The sequence below is a fragment of the Phascolarctos cinereus genome, unplaced genomic scaffold (assembly GCF_003287225.1).
Source record: "Phascolarctos cinereus isolate Bilbo 61053 unplaced genomic scaffold, phaCin_HiC Scaffold_3;HRSCAF=262, whole genome shotgun sequence".
NCBI lineage: Eukaryota > Metazoa > Chordata > Mammalia > Diprotodontia > Phascolarctidae > Phascolarctos > Phascolarctos cinereus.
In genome coordinates, this window is record NW_027555736.1 from 112,179,366 (window position 1) to 112,198,475 (window position 19,110).

General features: G+C 37.0%; 1 protein-coding gene across 2 annotated transcripts in view; it reads left to right on the forward strand.

Moving 5' to 3' along the window:
- SH3GL3 (SH3 domain containing GRB2 like 3, endophilin A3) overlaps positions 1–19,110 on the forward strand; it is a 160,590-nt gene that overhangs the window by 98,716 nt on the left and 42,764 nt on the right. The window contains exon 2 of one of the 2 annotated variants that reach the window (XM_020966143.2): positions 4,432–4,500. The exons of the other annotated variant lie outside the window; for it this stretch is intronic. Coding sequence (XP_020821802.1) covers positions 4,432–4,500 — 69 coding nt within the window. The remainder of the gene's footprint in view (positions 1–4,431; positions 4,501–19,110) is intronic. 2 annotated transcript variants of the gene reach the window in all.

The window sequence follows — 19,110 nt, forward strand, 5'->3', positions numbered from 1 at the left end:
CCTCAGAGCCCTGGAAGGGTAGGTGCTATTCTCGTTTTCATTTTACAAAGGAGGAAGCTGAGGCAAAACAGTAGCACTACCCTTTTCCTAATGAACTCCAATGGGCTTCTGGAATAGCTAGGAACATTGTTTATGTTTGTTGGTTGAGACAGTAGTAGTCACTTTCACTTGGAGAATGTTGTTCTCTAGTAGTTTTCAGTGTCCAACTCATAGTTGACCCCATTTGGGGTTTACTTGGCAAAGATAATGGAGTGGTTTGCCATTCCCTTCTCCAGCTAATTTTACAGATGGGAAAACTGAGGCAAACAGGGTTAAGTGATTTGCCCAGGGTCACACAGTTAGTAAGTGTCTGAGGTCAGATTGAAACTCAGGAAGATGAGTCTTCCTGACTCTAGACCCCGGGTCTAGGCTCTTTTTTTTGATCATGGCTTTCAGGTAGTCCAATAATTTTCAAATGATCTCCCCTGGATCTATTTTCCAAATCAGTTGTTTTTCCGGTGAGATATTTCACGCTGTCTTCTTTTTTTTATTCTTTTGGTTTTGTTTTATTGTTTCTTGATTTCTCATAAAGTCATTAGCTTCCCTTTGCTCAATTCTAATTTTTAAGGTGTTATTTTCTTCAGTGAGCTTTTGTACTTCCTTTTCCATTTGGCCTATTCTGCTATTTAAGGTATTTTCTTCAATATGTTTTTGTGTCTCCTTTACCAAGCTATTGACTTGCTTTTCGTGATTTTCATGCCTCACTCATTTCTCTTCCCATTTTTTCCTCTACCTCTCTTGATTTTCAAAATCTTTTTGAGCTCTTACATGTCCTGAGACCAATTCATATTTTTCTTGAATGCTTTTTCAATCCTGTCCAACTTTTCATGATCACATTTCGGGTTTTTTTGGGTTTTTTATTTTTGCAAAGATACTGGAGGGAGGTTACCATTTTCTTCTGTAGTTCATCTTACAGATGAGGAAACTGAGGCAAACAGGGCTAAGTGACTTGCCCAGGGTTACACAGCTAGTGAGTGTCTGTGGTCACATTTGAACTCAATCTTCCCGACTCTACGCCCAGCACTTCATCTATTTTGCCACCTAGCTGCCCCAACTGGCACATAGTAGGTGCTTATAAATGCTCATTGACTTGACTTGTATACACTTATATATGTACATGTTGTCTTCCCTAATAGAATGTAATAGAGATTATTTCATTTTTTTTGACAGTATTCATTCCCATTATCAAGCTCAGGGTCTGGCCCATTGTAGGTGCTTAATAAATGTTTATTGATTTGCCTGTTTGCCTAACACTGGCTTTTATCATTAAAAAATTAGTAAATGTGTTCTCTTCTCTGGTAGGTTTGTGTTGGGGGGAGGGAAGGGAAGAGAATCTACCTCCCCAAATCTGGTATGCCTTAAGCTATATATGGGATCTTCAAGGAGGGCTAGCACCTTTGGTGTGAGGTCCTGCAGAGCCCTTGGTGTCCCTAGTCACCTCTCACCTGTGGCTCCAAGAAGCTGCAGCATGTGCGGCAGCCACATGTTGTAAACCCCAGACAAGCTAAACCAGGTTGAGGGTAACCAGCAGGCCCAGGAGATTGTCTGCCCCAAAGCATGTAAAGACTTCCCCAGGAGAAATGGGTGGTTGAGAACAATTTAATTCCAACAGCCATGAAGGCTGCTGGAGCAGATGTTATGGAGTTCTGTTTCCAAGTGGTTGCTTCTTTAGCCACTCTTCCTAAACCCTCTCTGGGGCTGAAATTTTCAGCATAATCTCAGAGCAGTTCCCTAAAGAACACTGGCTAAGAATCAAGAGACCTGAGTTCTAGTTCTAGCTCCCTAACTTGCTAACTGTTATGATACCTTAGGTAAATTGCTTGATCTTTCTATACCTCAGTTTCCTCATCTGCAAAATGAGAGAGTTGGACCCAATAATCTCTAAGGTATTTTTCCTTGGTTAAAAGTCTGTGATTATGTTAAAAATTGTTTTAAGAAGTAATTGGGGAAAATATTATAAGAAAAAGTCTGTGATTAGACAGTATCCCATCTTGCCTAATTAGAAAAGTACCTAAATTCTTTTTTCTCTCCCTTCCTTCCCCCTCCCCAAGACAGCATACAATTTGATATAGGCTATACATGTACAATCATATTAAACATTTCCACATTGGTCATGTTGTGAAAGAAGAATCAGAGCTAAAGGGAAAAACCACAAGAAAGAAAAGAAAAAACAAAAAAAAAGAAAATACTATGCATCAATCTACATTCAGACTCCATAGTTCTTTCTGTGAATGTAGATAGCATTTTCCATCATGAGTCTCTTGGAATTGTCTTAGATCTCTTCAGTGCTGAGAAGAGCTAAGTTTAACAAAATTGGTCATTGAACAATGTTGCTGTTACTGTATACAGTATTCTGCTGGTTCTGCTCACTTCATTCCGCATCAGTTCATGCAAGTTTTTCCAGGTTTTTTTGAAATCTGCCTGCTCACCATTTCTTATGGAACAATAATATTCCATTACATTTATACACCATATCTTGTTTATCAGTCGATAGGCATTCCTTTCAATTTCTAATTCTTTGCCACCACAAAAAGATCTGCTATAAATATTTTTGTACATTTCCCATTTTTATGATCTGTTTGGGATACAGACTTAGAAGTCTTATTGCTGGATCAAAGGGTATGCATAGTTTTATAGCTCTTTGGGCATAGTTCTAAATTCTCTTCAAAATGGTTGGATCAGTTCAACTCTACCAACAATGTGTTAGTGTTCCAATTTTCCCACATCTTCTCCAACATTTATCATTTTCCTGTTTTGTCATGTTAGCCAATCTAATAGGTGTGATGTGGTACCTCAGAGTTGTTTTGATTTGCATTTCTCTAATCATTAGTGATGTAGAGCATTTTTTTGTATGACTATAGATGGCTTTAATTTTTGAGAGATACTTCTAGGGAGTTGTAAATTGTCAGTTCTTCCAAGGTAGTATGATCTAAGGAGAGGGGTTTACTCCTAACCTGACCTGTGCTCTGGTCTGTGAGTGACCACAAGCAGTCTTTTCTACCCTGGGACTGTGAGGAAGGTCCTTGCTCCACTGTGGCTGCAAGCTCTTTTGTGCTAGTGCTCCTCCTCGCACTGGGACTGCCACCCAGAATCACAGCCTGGATCTGAGTATGGACAAAGCAACAGAGACCTACCTCAGCGCTAGCAAAAAGACCCCTATAATCTTTTTCTGACTAATTGTTTGACCCCCGTACTGTCTGTGCTGAGAGTTCTGGAAGCAGCAGCTGCTGCTGCTGATCATTCAGTCACTCCCAGGGCCTGCTTCTGATTTGCTGGGGTGTATTGGCATTACCTGTGTTGAACTGTGCTTCACTGTTACCAAGGTACCGCAGACCTTTCCTGCTGACTTTCTGAGTTGTCTTTGGTGTTTGTGGGCTGAGAGTTCTGGAAACCTCCACTGCTGCCACTGATTGGATCTCCCCGAGGGCTGCTCCTGGTTTGCTGGGGCCAGTTCTATGATGTCATGGCCTTTGCTGGACTGCACTTCTCTCTAACTCTGGTGCAACAGACCTTTTCTGCCAACCTTATGACCAACCTGAGTTGTCTTGGGCTAGAAAAACTTCCACTCAGTTTTTTGTGGGTTCTGCTACTCTAGAATTTGTTTAGTTATTATTGAAATGTATTTGGAGGGATTTGGAGGAGAAGTCAGGCGAGTCCTTGCCTTTACTCTGCTATCTTGGCTCTGCCTCTGGATATTACATTTTTTTTTTTCTTACAGAATTTCTGAGGGCTGGGTCTGAGTCTGGCGGGTTATTTGAAGAGAATCCTTAGGCATGTACTTCAAAGTAGAGACTTGCAATTATGTACCTAAGAGGAAGGAACCTAGCTGCCGAAAGACTAGGCCAGGGTCACTGGCTTCAGCAGTCAACATTATGCAGGCCCTATGATGTTTATGAATAGCCCCTCTGATCCCAGAAAATTAGAGAGATAACTTCTTTAGAGGCAGCTGGTGGTATGGTTGATAGATTGCTGTGCTTGAAGTCAGGAAGAGCTGAGTTCAAATCCAGCCTCAGATGCTTGCTAGCTGTGTGACTGTGGGCAGGTCACTTTACCTCTGTTTGACTCAATTTCCTCAATTGTAAAATGAAAATAATATTAGCACCTAAATCCCAGGCATATTGTGGAGATCAAATGAAATAATATCTATAAAAAGCACTTAATACAGAGCCTGGCATATAGTAGGCACTATATAAATGTTTATTCCTTTTCCTTTTTCCTTCTTTCATCCTTTTAGGAGTGTGATTCATTTTACTAAAAAGAATCTTTCTGTCTTCTATCTACTGAACACTGTAGGTTTTTATTGACAAAGTGAAAATACAAGTTATTTTTTACTACCTATTAAAATGTTATGACATGCCATATAATGTAATTATTTTCTGTTTGTTTTTGCAGTTCTTTAGTGAAAAAATCAGTCGAGTAGAAAGAACGAAACTAGATGAAGAATTCCTAGAATTGCAAAGGGTGAGAAAAAAATTTCATGTACAAATTAGATAAGATTGACATTGACATTATGAGCCGAGAGATTTTATTTATCACCAAAACTGTCTCCTGTCACTAAAGCAAATGAGAATCCCAGGGTGTATAATGCAGAACATGGGCTACAGAACTCAGCTAGAGGTTGTCTTTTCATAATGCTGAGCCTTGGATAGGTTCCAGGCATGTAGTCCTAACATTTTGGGGCTTTCATGGTATGTAGGAATTTGGATAACTTAAAAGTGATTTGGGCTAGAGCCATGAAAATGTTTAAAAAGAAGCCAAGTGGCATGGTGGAAAAAAGAGCTAGACTTTGAGTAGAGAAGAAATGAGTTTCAGTCCTGCCTCAGGTACTATCTGTGTGGCTCAGAACTAGTCCCTTAGCCTCTCTGTGTCTCAGTTTCCTTCTCTGTAAAATTAGGAAGTTGGACTCCATCCTCTGAGTTCCTTCTATTATCCCAAAAGCATCATACAGAGAGATAGAATCTATTTGGAAAGGTTAAAATAACAGGGATTACACATTTTAGAGAGTTAAAGCTGAGAGGTTTCAAGCTATTGTTAGGTAAATGAAAAGTTATTTATTATGTAGAAAATAGTTTCTCCTCATCTTCACTGAACAAAAAGAGTTGGCTTTAAATTCTGGGATATGTGATTGATAGAGAAGTCAGGAGAGCATACTTAGTCTGCCATTGCTTATGTGACTGGGCAGATCACTTAAGGTCCTTAAATCTTAAATTCCTTGTATGTAAATTGGGAATGATAATATATGCCTTGCCTACCTCAAAAGGTTATCCTAGGAAATCAGATGAGATAATGTGTGAAAGTACCATGAAAAGCACAAAGCACTGTGTAATTGTAAGGTATTGTTATGAATATAGGTAAGATAAGACACTTCCTTCTCCCCAGCCCTTGGCTTCCCAAAGAGTTATGAAACACTAAGAGGAGATGTTAGAATCTATTTAGCTTAATGCAGGTGCAGAAGGAGCTTGATATACTTAATCGATATACTTAGTGTTTTGGCATATTTCATTCTGAGCCCAACCTCAAGATATCAAGAGTTTTTAACCTAGGGTCCATGGGATCTGTGGATACATTTCAGGGGGCCCATAAACTTTCAGCTAACCTCTAACTGAAATTAAGTATTTCCTTCAGTTTTGAATGTCATCAATAAACATTCTGAATAGGTCTCCAGAGGCTTCACTAGATTGCCTAAGAAGGGAGTGGGGGTGGGGTGGGGTGGAGGGTGGTACTTGACAGAAAAAATGTTTGAGAACTCCTACCCCTTATGCTAATATTTTTCTTGATATACCTGGAGTTGGAGGGTAGGGTTTTTCCTGGAAACATAATTTGACTCAAGGTGAGATTGCTTGCAGTTGCAGAAGTGAAATGGAAATAGGCCTTTGAAAGTTAAGTATTTAAATACAGTAATGAGGGGAGAGAAAAATAAAGAATAAAAGCAAGAAAAGAAGAATGAGGCTATGAGTACAGCCAAGATAGTGTGTCTTTTGTTTTTTGTTTTTTTTTTTTAGTATTGTTGAATTTTAGAGCCAAACCTTATTTCTAGAGGCTGGTTAATTCCTTATATATATGCATATGCTCTTTCTATATATTGGGTTGCTACCATCAGGTGACTGAAGGTGTTTGTTTAGAAGGCTTAACTCCCAAATTAAACTTACCCCAGGAATGAAAAACAGAGAATAGAATGGGACTAAAATGTGTCTTCTCAATTATACCTGATCTGTGAATAAAATACTTTAAATTTTTATAATTAAATTCTGTTTTTAAAAAACATTTAACAACATTTTTCAATTAAGAAGCATTTATTTTTCTCCCTCCTACCTTCCCCATGCCTTTGGGTAAAAAAAAAAAAAGTAAAAACAAAGCCCTTACACTTTAAGATAGTCAAAAAAGAACAAATTCACATATTGACCATGTTTAAAAATTTGTCTTGCTCTGAATATTTGGTACATCAACTGTGATGAAGTGGGTAGCATTCTTCTCTATCATCAGATGTCATGGCTGATCATTTCATTGATCAGACTTGTTCAGTGTTTCAAAGTTGTTCTTTTTATAATGATGTTGTTTTGGTGTGAATTGTTCTGGTTCCACTTACTTCACTCTGCCTCAGTTTATACAAGTCATCCCTCTCTGAAACAATCACCTTTATCATTTCTTATGGCACCAGTAGTGTTTCATTTTGTTCATATACCATAATTGTTTACTCATTCCCCAATTGATGGGCGCTCCTTAGTTTCCAGGTCTTTACCACCATAGAAGAGCTGTAATTAATATTTTTGTACATATTGGACCTTCCTTTCTGTTTTGATCTCAGTGTGGCATAGGCCTATGGTGTTAACATTGGGTCAAAGGTATACTCAGCTTAGTGACTTTTGAAATATAGATTCATGTTGCTTTCCACTACCAACAGTATATCAGTATGCCCTTTTTTTTTTCATAACACCTCCAACATTTGTAATTTGTCTTTTCTAGTCAACTTTGCTAATCTGATAGTTGTGAGGTAGTACCTCAGAATTGCTTTAATTTGCATTTCTCTATTTATTGTGGTTTAGTCATTATATCTAACTCTACATGACCCTATTTGGGGTTTTCTTGGCAAAGATACTACTTATCTTGGTGTTTAATGTGAGGTGTAGATCTAAATATAATTTCTTCCTGACTGTGTTCCAGTTTTCCCATCACTTTTTGTCAAATACTGAGGCCTTGTTCAGTTTATTGAAAATTAGGTTACTAGGTTCCTTTGCATCTGTATATTGTGTACCTGTTCTGTCCAGAGTTTGACTTTTTTATTTTTAACTAGCATCAGATTGTTTTGATGATTACTGCTTTGTAGTGTAGTTTGATTCTGGTACTGCTGGGCTGCCTTTTCACATTTTTTCACTATTTCTGTTGAGATTCCTGGCTTTTGATTTATGAAGAATTTTGTTTTTATTTTTTCTAGTTCTCTGTAGTTTTCTAGTTTGAATAGATTAGTTCTACTGAATAAGTAGAGTATTCCACTGAATAAGTAGATTAATATTTTGATTGTATTGTTATTTTTATTATATTGTAACCTAGCCTATTCATGAGCAATGAACATTTCTCCAATTATTTTTGTCTGTCATTACCATCAAGATAGTTTTATAATTTTGTAGTTTTATTCACATAGTCTATTTGTATATCTTGGCAAGTAGGCTTCTAGGTATCTTATACAATCTATAGTTATTATTATTCTCTTTTACTTCATGATTTTTTTGGGTAATATACAGAAAAAACTCATAGACAAAGTAGATTTATAAGTAAATTACATTAAATATTCAATAAACAATTCCTATATTACATAGACTGTTTCCAAAAATAAAAAGAGATCCTACCAAATATGGCCTTAATATCAAAACAGAAAAAGAAAACTAAAGACCAATGTGTCTAATGAACAGTGATATAAACAATTTTAAATTAAATAATTGCAGAGAGGGTGCAGCAGTTTATCACTATAAGAGTTATGCAGGGGTGGTTCAGTGTTAGGGAAATTCTCAAAATAACTGGACACATTAATATTGTGCGCCACAGTGACCCCAACCCAAAATAAACTCAGAGACTTCTCAAGGTGGAAAGTAAAGGTTACTTTTATTACAATCTCTTGAGATGGCTGTCTGCTCCTTCAACACGTGGAGAGAGAGGCTGGTCACGGAACAAAGGACACCCTGTATAAAAACAAGTCCCCGCCCACCACAAGTCTCCACCCACCAGTATCCCTTATCCCCCTTAACTGGGGGTGGGGCTTACATTCTAAGGGTGAAATATTTTCTTCCTATCCCCTTAACTGGGGGTAGGCCCACACTCCAGGCACAAAATTCAAAGATAAGGAAAGAGGTGGGAAGCCAAGGGCAAATGGCTCAGGTTGGGGGGCAGGACTTATTCTTTCTGTTATGTGCTTAAAAACAGGGCCTGAGCGGGGGAGGATTTTGAAAATAATAATCAAAAATTATTGACCTTTTGAGGAGGCTTCACTTCTGAGAGTTCATCTGTCATAATTTCCCCTTCTCATTTCTTACAGTTTGAAGCCTCCTCACAAACATTACACCTTACAGATACGGAGGCCCAAAAATAATGAGAAACTGTCCATTTAAAGCTTCAGAAGTCTCTTCTCATACCTCTGACACTCTGGGCATCATCTGGTGAAGTCTTCTTGTCTTAGTGCTGTTCAAATAGTGTCCTGCAGACTCACTGTCCTCCTGCAGAGATCCTCCTTCTATCCGCTCTCCTACAAGATTGATCTCAACACAATTTTAAATTACCTTGCCAATAACCAGGGCAAATAATGAAAATTAAATCAACCCCTATGTTTCTACCATTACCAGATCAAAATTGGAACTTTGTCCAATTGTCATTTTTCAGGATGCTCAAATTTAAAAAAATCAGAACCTAGTCCTACACTGTGCATTACTTCTAGTTTTATACCTTTATTATTCCTTTATTCATATTCCCCATCAGGAGGATGAGATTCCACTAAGGAATTAATAACACACTCCAATACATAGTAGTTAATTTAAAACCAGTATGTATTAAATAACAAAGCAATCCTTTCTAGTCATATACAAATAAATAATCCTTAATTAAAATAGATGCTTCTTTCAAGGCATTTACAAGATAAGCCATAAGCTATTCCTCTTTTAACATTAATTGTAACAAACGGAGATAACTTTAACATTAGCTAAGTATTAACTAAGTAACAGAATAATCCTTGTTCCATAATCTCCTGGCCTAATTATCCCCTAATGAGGGTAAGGTCCAATCGACCCCTGTCCCTTGACCCAGAAAGAATGTGGCTCCCATCTATCTAAGGGCCCCAGCTCCCCATCTTCCTTTGAAAGCCCCAGATGCCTTTCAGACTTCTTCCTTCCAGTTCCCTTCACTATCCAGTCCCACCATCCATTCAATCTCTCAGACATTCCAATCAGAATTCTCTCCTAGACCCCCTTCCCAGGCCTTTACTTTAGTGTATGTAAGATCCAGAGACTTTCTCATGCCCGCTCTTCCTTATGGGATTCATCTGGCCTATATGTCTCCAACAAACGTCCCCCCTGGCTGAAAGACCTGGGCTGAACTTCTTCAGGAGGGACCCTTTGAGTGACCTTGGAGTCCCAGCACCCCCAAACCTCCAGACCTCATCATAACCATTATGAGAAATTAAAGGATCCAGAATTATACAGGAATATACTTAATTCTGAAATTCTAGGCCAAATAACTCAATCTTTTGTATCTTACTATAATAACCTCAGATGTTCCTGCATCAATCTGTTGTTTAATAGATTCGATATTTATACTTACAAACTTATGAATATAGGAATTTGCCATGAAAGAACATAACTGAAGGGAACAATGCTTCCCTAGATTCATGTCAACTCCAGGCAGAAGTTATATAATAACCAACTGCATTGAGCCAGGTTTAAAGTCTGCTAGGTGTCATAGTGGGGAAATTGAGTCATGAGAATCCTACGTCAGCCATGCAGAAAAGTCGTTCTCCCGACCTTCCCATGAGAACACCTTCCCTTCTTGCAGCTCACAAACCTCTTTGGAGGTTGCTCACGTCATGGGTCAGTAGCTCAATCAGTTCTTTGTTAACCATACCTGGAGTTACACTCAAAATAATAGTTCATTAACAGATTCCAAGGTCTTAGATAGCAAATTCCCCTCATCAGAGTTTCAGGTGTGACTATAGTCTCACATTAATTAGGGAACATCTCCAAAGTGAGCTCTAAGTAGCTTGCATAACTTCCTACACATGTTATGGTTCCTAATAACATCCGAAGTAAAATCAAATTTCCATTAAGATCATAAGTTGCTACTCTAAATAGATTTGCCTTTCTGTTTCTCAAGCTTATCTATCCCTCTCTAACCATCCTTAATCTGAAAGAATGAGACACTTTCAGGACTCGAATCTTATACATACAAGTTCAAATAGTAATTTTAGCTCTTTCTGGGCTATGGAATGAATTCAGATCAAAACAGTAAGATCTTTCCTACTTACAGTTTATTATAGAAATTTAGATGGTTTAGTATTAATCACTAGCTTTAGATCTCTGACATTGCTGCCATTGAGACTGTTTCTCTAAAAGCACCCAGTTAAGTCCAGTCCAAGGATACAGCAAACCCAGGAACGAAACTCTAAGTTCATAGTAGGTTTGGACATAATTTTCTTGCAAATAGAAATTTAGTAGGCTCTCTAAAAAGAGTATCAAAGATTTCAAAACATTTTTTTTGTAATAGTATCTCCCTTTCTCAAAAACAGCTTACAATTTTCTAATTACCATAAAATTCCTAGTTACCTAAATTCTCTAGTCAAAAGGTATCTGTATGAGAATTATGAGATTTTACAAAATTGGTTTTGTTTTTGTTTTTCGTTTTTTTTTCCATAATTACCAAGTTTCTCTTCACACACACAAAATACTTTTACCAGTGCTTGGCTTAAACAATAACTCCAAATTGCTTAGTTAACAATTTTAAGCTTCATAAGTGAAAGCCAGATAATCCCAGCTAAAACTTTCCTTTAAACAGAGACAAAACTTGGAAGTTCTCATTTCTTAAATTACAATACTTAAAAGGAAATGTTACAAAACAGGACCATATAGAATGTCCCAACAGCCCTGATTCATTCCTTTTTCTCTCTTCTCTGAAAGCACAATTCTTAATTTAACATTCTGGGTTATAAAATAAATTGCCCTTCCAACAACGTAAGTAATGAAAGTGCTTACTAGATTACATCACATAAGAACATTCAGAAATATGTAAGCAGTATATTAAAAACCTAAAACAGACCCAATAAAGATCTTTCTTTCTTTCTGAATTCTTTCACCAGGTCCAGTCTCCTGGGGCCACTCCCACCCCACTAGACTGGCTTTTCTTTATTATCTAGGCTAGCCCATCATTGTCTTTTTACTGGCCCGATATCCTGGGGCCACATACTCATTCAACCTCAGTGACACTCCCAATCAAGAACTTGGTGTCTGGCAGCCTGGATTTCCCCAGGCCCAACCAGTTCCTGCCTTAAGACTCTGGCCCACATGGCCCATCCCCCAATAAACCCAAGAGTTAGCCTAAAGAAGGCCTGGGTTGAAAAACATATATGTACATATATTTTTCAAATTTTTTTCCCCTCATTTCTAATTGAGGCTCTAATATGAGAGAATACCTCATTAATTCCAAATCAATACATATTAATAAGTTTTTCACAGTAAAATATGCTTGTATCACAAGGCAAGGCATTATTTCCACAATTGTAATAAACTTTGAAACAACCCATTACAATTTACTTAAATGCACTCCCAGATGACTTTGCACAGAGAATCATTTATCTCATCATTAATACATTGAAACTATAACTTTAAACCACCATGTATTTTTATAATAGTCAAGATTTTAAATGGAAATCTGCTATCATAGTCTTATAACCAAATATACCTCACTAGGTATTTAACACTTTCAAATTATCTCAATTTCATCACTAAAGATAAAGAGACACTCCACTGTTTATCACTAAAGACCCATTCCAGGCCAAGAGTTACTTTAACACTATTTCTACCTCATGATCCCTCAAATTTTAAAATCTAAGAGTTTTAGAAATACAATACAATTTAGAAACATAGTAATAACTTAGACAATAAACTTCAGATAATATCAGTTGCATTTCCAGATTATCACAAGTAGAAATTATCAATCTTATTATTCTTAGTACTTTTAACAATTACATTAACTAATAATGCCACATCTCATAACAACCATTTTTTTTAACAGTAAACTTAAATCCAATCAGATCCAAATTTATAATTATTGATAATAAACAATTAAAAGCATTTTTGTTTTAAATCCAATATTCTTGGCCCTTTAAAAGGAAATATCCTCCACAAATTTATATATTTCCTTGAAAAGACACGTGGTGACAATTCCTGCTCTAAATCCTCCTTTTCTTTCCTACTTCCTTAAGGGAACTAAGAAAAAAAATCCCCTCTGCTTCTTAGAGGCTTATCAGATGGAACCTCCCTCCCGAAAATCTCAGGCTTCAGCAATTTGAACAGATTGTAACCCTCTGTAGATAATTGAATAGGGCCCTCCCTCTCTATTCCCAGACTGCTTTTACAACTTTACTATGCATTCTGAACAATTCACTGGTCTTACAAAAAAATTTTATTATTTTTTTCCCCTCAAGTTTCCAAACCTTTTACTCTTAAACCCTCTATTCACGCTCATTCACACCACGCACACAAACAGGAACACAAAACAGACATACAACAAATTGCTGCAGAGTCCTCAAATCATATTTAATCAATTTTTTTTCTTTCTATCTTTCCCTTTTTATTTTGGTAGTTTGTTCCAATCTTGGAGTCTACTCCCTAAAAGGCTATCTTCCGGAATATCAAATGGCAGCTTCTGGTTTACTACTTTAGACTGTGGTTTACCCATAATTTTCTTACCTATATGCAATTACCCAAGTGAATTTGGCTGAGAGAGATTGCTCTTCTCTCTGAGTTAGGGACTCAATGATTAACTAACAGAAGAGGTCACCCTCCCCCCTTACAGTCACCCGAATGCTCTCTCTGTGTCCCCGGAATTTATTTGGGTGGGGTCGCCCCCAGCCCCAAGTCAGAGACTTAGCAATTAGTTAATTTAGCTGACAGTTGTGCTTTTCCTCCAGGTCAAGGACCTAAGGAATAAAGGAACATGAGAGCCACGTGGTTGGGCTGTATGCATACAACTCACACAATCTTATAGCTGCCCTGCCTTTGTTTTCCCCCTCCAGCGTCTCTCTTCCAGACCTTACCCAAACAGAGGGAGGCTCCCTAAGTCTGGTCTGAGGGTTGCCAGAGAAATCTCCGAGGGTGCCCTGACCCCCAGGGTCCAGACAGTAGTCTCCCTTACAGATGGGCAAAATCTTGGTGGAATCCCCAAAGCTGTGTGGGACAGTGACCCTAACCCAAATTAAACTCAGAGACTTCTCAAGGTAGAAAGCAAAGGTTACCTTTATTACAGTCTCTTGAGATGGCTGTCTGCTCCTTCAACACGTGGAGAGAGAGGCTGGTCAGGGAACAAAGGACACCCTGTATAAAAACAAGTCCCTGCCCACCACAAGTCTCCACCCACCAGTATCCCTTATCCCCCTTAACTGGGGGTGGGGCTTATATTCTAAGGGTGAAATATTTTCTTCCTATCTCCTTAACTGGGTGTAGGCCCACACTCCAGGCACAAAATTCAAAGACAAGGAAAGAGGTGGGAAGCCAAGGGCAAATGGCTCAGGTTGGGGGGCAGGACTTATTCTTTCTGTTATGTGCTTAAAAACAGGGTCTGAGTGGGGGAGGATTTTGAAAATAATAATCAAAAATTATTGACCTTTTGAGGAGGCTTCACTTCTGAGAGTTCATCTCTCACAATATGAACAACAAAATGACATAGTTATATCAATAAATGCAAAAAAAATCCCTTTTGACAACATATAATGCCCAATTCTGCTTTGGAAAAAAAAAAGTGGAAAACATTAGAATGAATGGACCTTTTTAAAAAAACCATAATAAGTTTAAAACTAAGATCTAGCATTATATATAAAGAGGATAAACTAGAGCTCTTTCCAAAAAAACCCCAAAAAACAACAACCAATAGCAAGGGTGTCCACTGTCACCACTGCTGCTTAATAAAGTATTAGAAATGCTAAATATACCAATAACATAAAAATAAATTTAGGGAATAAACTTGGACAAAGAAAAACCAAAATTATCACCTTTTACAGATGATATGTTATCCTTAGAGAATCCTGAAGGGCCAACTGAAATCAATTAAAAAACTGACCACAGCAAAGGTTTTGTTTTTCTTTCTTTTTTTTTTCCCCCAAGGGAAAAAGGAAGGTGGGAGGGAGAAAAATAAATGCTTGTTAATTGAAAAATATTGCTAAATTGAAATAAAGTTAACTTTAAAAAATTAAAGTCTTTTATTCATTGATCAGGCATAATTTCAGACTGTTTTAGTCCTTGGGTTAAGTTTAATTTGGAGTCAAGCCTTCTCTAAACAGATACCTTCATTCACCTGGTGGCAGGAGCCCAATGTATAGAAATAACGTATAAGGAACTAACCAGCCTCTGGAAAGAAAGTTTGGCTTTAAAATTTAACAATATTAAAAAAATAACAAAAAACATATTATCTTGGCTCTACTCATAGCCTTATTCTTCTTTTCTTACTTTTTTTCCCTTTATTTTTCTCTCTCCTCCTTACTGTATTTAAATATTTAACAACTCCCCTCCCTTTGGGAGTTCATTCATGGCCTATTCAGTTTATTTTTCTGACATTAGGTTGTTTAAATTCTCTTTCTTCTGTTTATCTGGGTCTTTTTAATTTTCATAAATAGTCATCCATTTATTTAAAGGAGCCAGTTTTATTGTCATAGCTAAGCAAAGTGATTTCAGATGATTTCTTTTATTTCTTCCTTTTTTGTGGTCTCCTTTTTCATTTTTAATACCAGTAATCTTATTTTCCTCTTTCTTTTTTAAAATCAAATTAGCCAATGATTTATCTATTTTATTTATTTAAAAAATAGCTCTTAATTTCATTAATAGTCTTTTTCTTTTCTACTTGGAACTTTATTAATTTCTTCTTTGATTTTAAGATTTCTATTTTGTTATTTAATTGTTTTTTAAAAATGTTTTAAAATTGGTTGTTTTCTAGTTTTTTAAGTTATGTGAGAATCGTTGCTCTATTCTTTTGCTCTTTTGTTGGTGAAAGTGTTGTTATAAATTGTCCCTAAAAGACTACTTTAGTTGAATCCTAATTTCAAAAAATTTTTTTCTCAGCTACATGTAAAAACAGTTTTTAAACATTGGTTTTTAAAATTGAGTTCCAAATTTTCTCCCTCTCTCCCTTTCCTTGTCCTTGATAAAGCAGGAAATTTGCTATGGATTATACATGTATAGTCATGCAAAACATATTTCCATATTAGCCAGTTTACAAAAAAACAGACAAAAACTCCAAGAAAAATAATGTAAAAAAGTATACTTTAGGGGCAGCTAGGTGGTGCAGTGGATAGAGCTCCATCTTTGGAGTCAGGAGGACCAGAGTTCAAATATGGCCTCAGACACTTGACACTTACTATCTGTGTGACCCTGGGCAAGTCATTTAACCCTGACTGCCTCACCCCCCCCAAAAAAAAGGTGTGCTTTTATCTGCATTGAAACACTATCAATTTTTTTCTCTGTAGGTGAATATCATAAGACCTTCAGAATTCTGGTTCTGCCCTCTTCACTTTGCTTCAGTTCAAATAAGTTTGCAGGCTTTTCTGAAAGCATCCTGCTCAGCATTTCTTATAGCACAGTAATATTCCATCACAATCATATTAACTTGTTCAACCATTCCTCAACTGATGGGTATCCGATATTCAATGTCCAATTCTTTACTACCACATAAAGAGCTGCTATAAATATTTTTGTGTGTATAGGTCCTTTTCCTTTGGTCTTTTTAGGACACAAATCTTATAGTGGTATTGCTGGGTCAAAGGGTATGCACAGTTTTACAGCCTTTTGGGCCTAGGTCCAAATTACTCTCCAGAATGATTGGATCAGTTCACAACTCTACCAGCAGTGCCTTAGTATTCCAATTTTTCCACATCCCCTCCAACATTTGTCATTTTCCTTTTCTGTCATATTTTGTTTTTGTTGTTCAGTCATTTTCAGTCATGTCCGACTCTGTGACCCCATTTGGGATTTTCTTGGCAAAGATACTGAAGTGGTTTGGCTTCTCTAGCTCATTTTACAAATGAGGAAACTGAGGCAGAGTTAAGTGACTTGCCCAGGGTCACATAGCCAGTAAATGTCTGAGGCCAGATTTGAATTCAGGAAGATGAGTCTTCCTGATTCTGGGCCTGGCATTCACTCCTCTATGCCACTTAGCTGCCCTTTTAGCCAATACCAGATTGTTTTGATGATTACTGCTTTCTAATAAAATTTGAAATCTGGTACTACTAGACCACCTTCCTTCATGTTTTTTTCATTGATTTCCTTGATATTCTTGAACTTTTGAGCTTCCAGATGAATTTTATTAATATTTTTCCTATGTAATAAAATGCTTTTTTGATGTTTTGTTTAACACAGCACTGAATAAGTAAGTTAATTTAGGTAGAATTGTCATTTTTATTATATTGGCTTGGCCTACCCATGAACAATTAATATTTTTCAGATTGTTTATTTGTGTGAAAAGTGTTTTGTAACTGTGTTCATGTAATTCCTGGGTCTATCTTGGCAGGTAGACTCACATGTTTTATATTGTCTGCAGTTATTTTAAGTGGAATTTCCCTTTCCATCTCTTCCTGTTGGACTTTGTTGTAATACATTATGTAGAAATGCTGATGACTTATGTGAGTTAATTTTATATGCCATAACTTTGCTGAAGTTGTTAATTATTTCAACAAATATTTTAGTTGATTCTCTAGGATTCTCTAAGTATGTCATCATATTTTCTGAAAAGTGATAATTTTGTTTCCTGATTGCCTATTCTAATTCCTTCAATTTGTTTTTCTTCTCTTAATTGTCATAGCTAGCATTTCTAGTACAATATTGAATAGTAGTGATGATGATGGGCGTTGTTGCTTCACCCCTGATCTTATTGGGAAGGCTCCTAGCTTATCTCCCTTACAGATAATGCTTGCTGATGGTTTAGATAGATAATACGTAGGATTTTAAAGAAAGCTCCATTCCTATGCTTTCTAATGTTTTAATCAGAATGCTGCATTAGTCAAAAGCTTTTTATGCATCTGTTGAAATAATCATATGATTTTGTTGGTTTTGTTATTTATATGCTCAATTATGCACGTAGTTTTCCTAATATTGAACCAGCCCTGCATTTCTGGTATAAATCACACCTGGTCATAGTGTATGACCTTTGCAATATATTGCTGTAATCTCTTTGCTAGTATTTTATTGAAAATTTTTCCATCAGTATTCATTAGGGAAATTGGCATTTCTTTCTCTGTTTTTGCTCTTACTAGTTTAGGTATCAGCCTCATATTTGTATCATAAAAGTTATTTGGTCAGACTCCGTCATTTGCCTCTTTTTTCCTAGTAGTTTATGTAGTATTGGAATTAATTGTACTTCAGTTATTTGGTAGAATTCACTTGTGAATCCAATTAGTCTTGGGATTTTTTTTTCAGGCAGATCAGTTATGGCTTGTTCAATTTCTTCTCCTAAGATAGGGTTATTTAAATATTCTATTTCTTTTGTTAATCTGGACAATTTGTATTTTTGTAAATCTTGTTCTTTTCATTTAATTTTTCAGATTTATTGGCATATAATTGGTCAAAATAAGCTCCTAATATTTGCTCTAATTTGCTCTTTGTTGGTGAATTCACCTTTTTCATTTTTGATGATGGTAATTTGGTTTTTTTTAAAACAAATTAAGGAATATTTTGTCTGTTTTATTGGTTTTTCATCAAACCAGCTCCTAGTTTTATTTATTAGTTCAATGGTTTTCTTACTCTGAATTTTAATTGTTCCATGTGGGGGGGTTGGGGGGGTTCAAGTATATTTCTTGTAAACAACATATTGTTGGATTCTGGTTTTTAATCTACTCTGCTATCCACTTCCATTTTATGGGTGAGCTTATCCCTTTCACATTCACAGTTATGATATGTAACTGTGTATTTCCCTCCATCCTGTTTCCCCCCTGTTTATCTTTCTCTCTCTCCCTCCTCAAAAATCCATTTTGCTTTTGACCACCACCTCCCCCAGTCTCTCTGTTCTGTCAAAATCTCCCCCACCTTCTGTGATCTCCCTCCCCTCATACTTCCTATAGTACAAGATAGATTTCTGTACCCAACTGAGTGTGTATGTTATTCCTTCTTTGAGCCAGTTCCAATGAGAGTAAGGTTCAAGGGTTAATCCCACCTGACCATCTTTCCCTGCTCTGTAAAAGCTCTTCCTTTTGTGCCTCTTTTATGTGACATAATTCACTCCATTCTGTCTCTCCCTTCCCTCTTTTCCCAGTGCATCCTTCTTTCTCACCCCTTAATTTTAGTTTTTTGAAATTATCCCATCATAGTCAACTCACACCTGTGCCCTCTGTCTATGTACACTCCTAATTGCCCTTCTTACCCTTGGACTAGGACCCAGAACTGCATGTGGGCAATGAAACAGAGTCCTCCCCCCAGGAGCAGCAGAAGGTCCCCTGTAATCTCCTTCGACCAGTTGTCTGATTCCCTTACCATCTGTGGGTTGAGGGTTTAGAGCTCCTGAAGTCGTCTGATGCGCTGCCTCTGAGGCTGGCTGCTGGCTTGCCAGGGTATGACCTGCACTGCGCTGTGTTTCAGGCCTGACCACCACCCTGATGAGAGAGACCTTTCTTGCAGACCTCCTAAATTGTCTTGGGCAGGAACATTGTTGCATTCTCGACCTTTTGTTGGTTCTGCCACTCCAGAATTTGATATAAGGCATTATTTTAAAGATGTTTGGAGGGGAATTTGAGAGATTTCAGGTTGAGTCCCTCCTGCTAGTCTGCCATTTTATCTCCCCTCACCAATTTATTTAGCACTTAATATTTTTGAACGGATTGCTTTCATGTTCTATATTTTATTC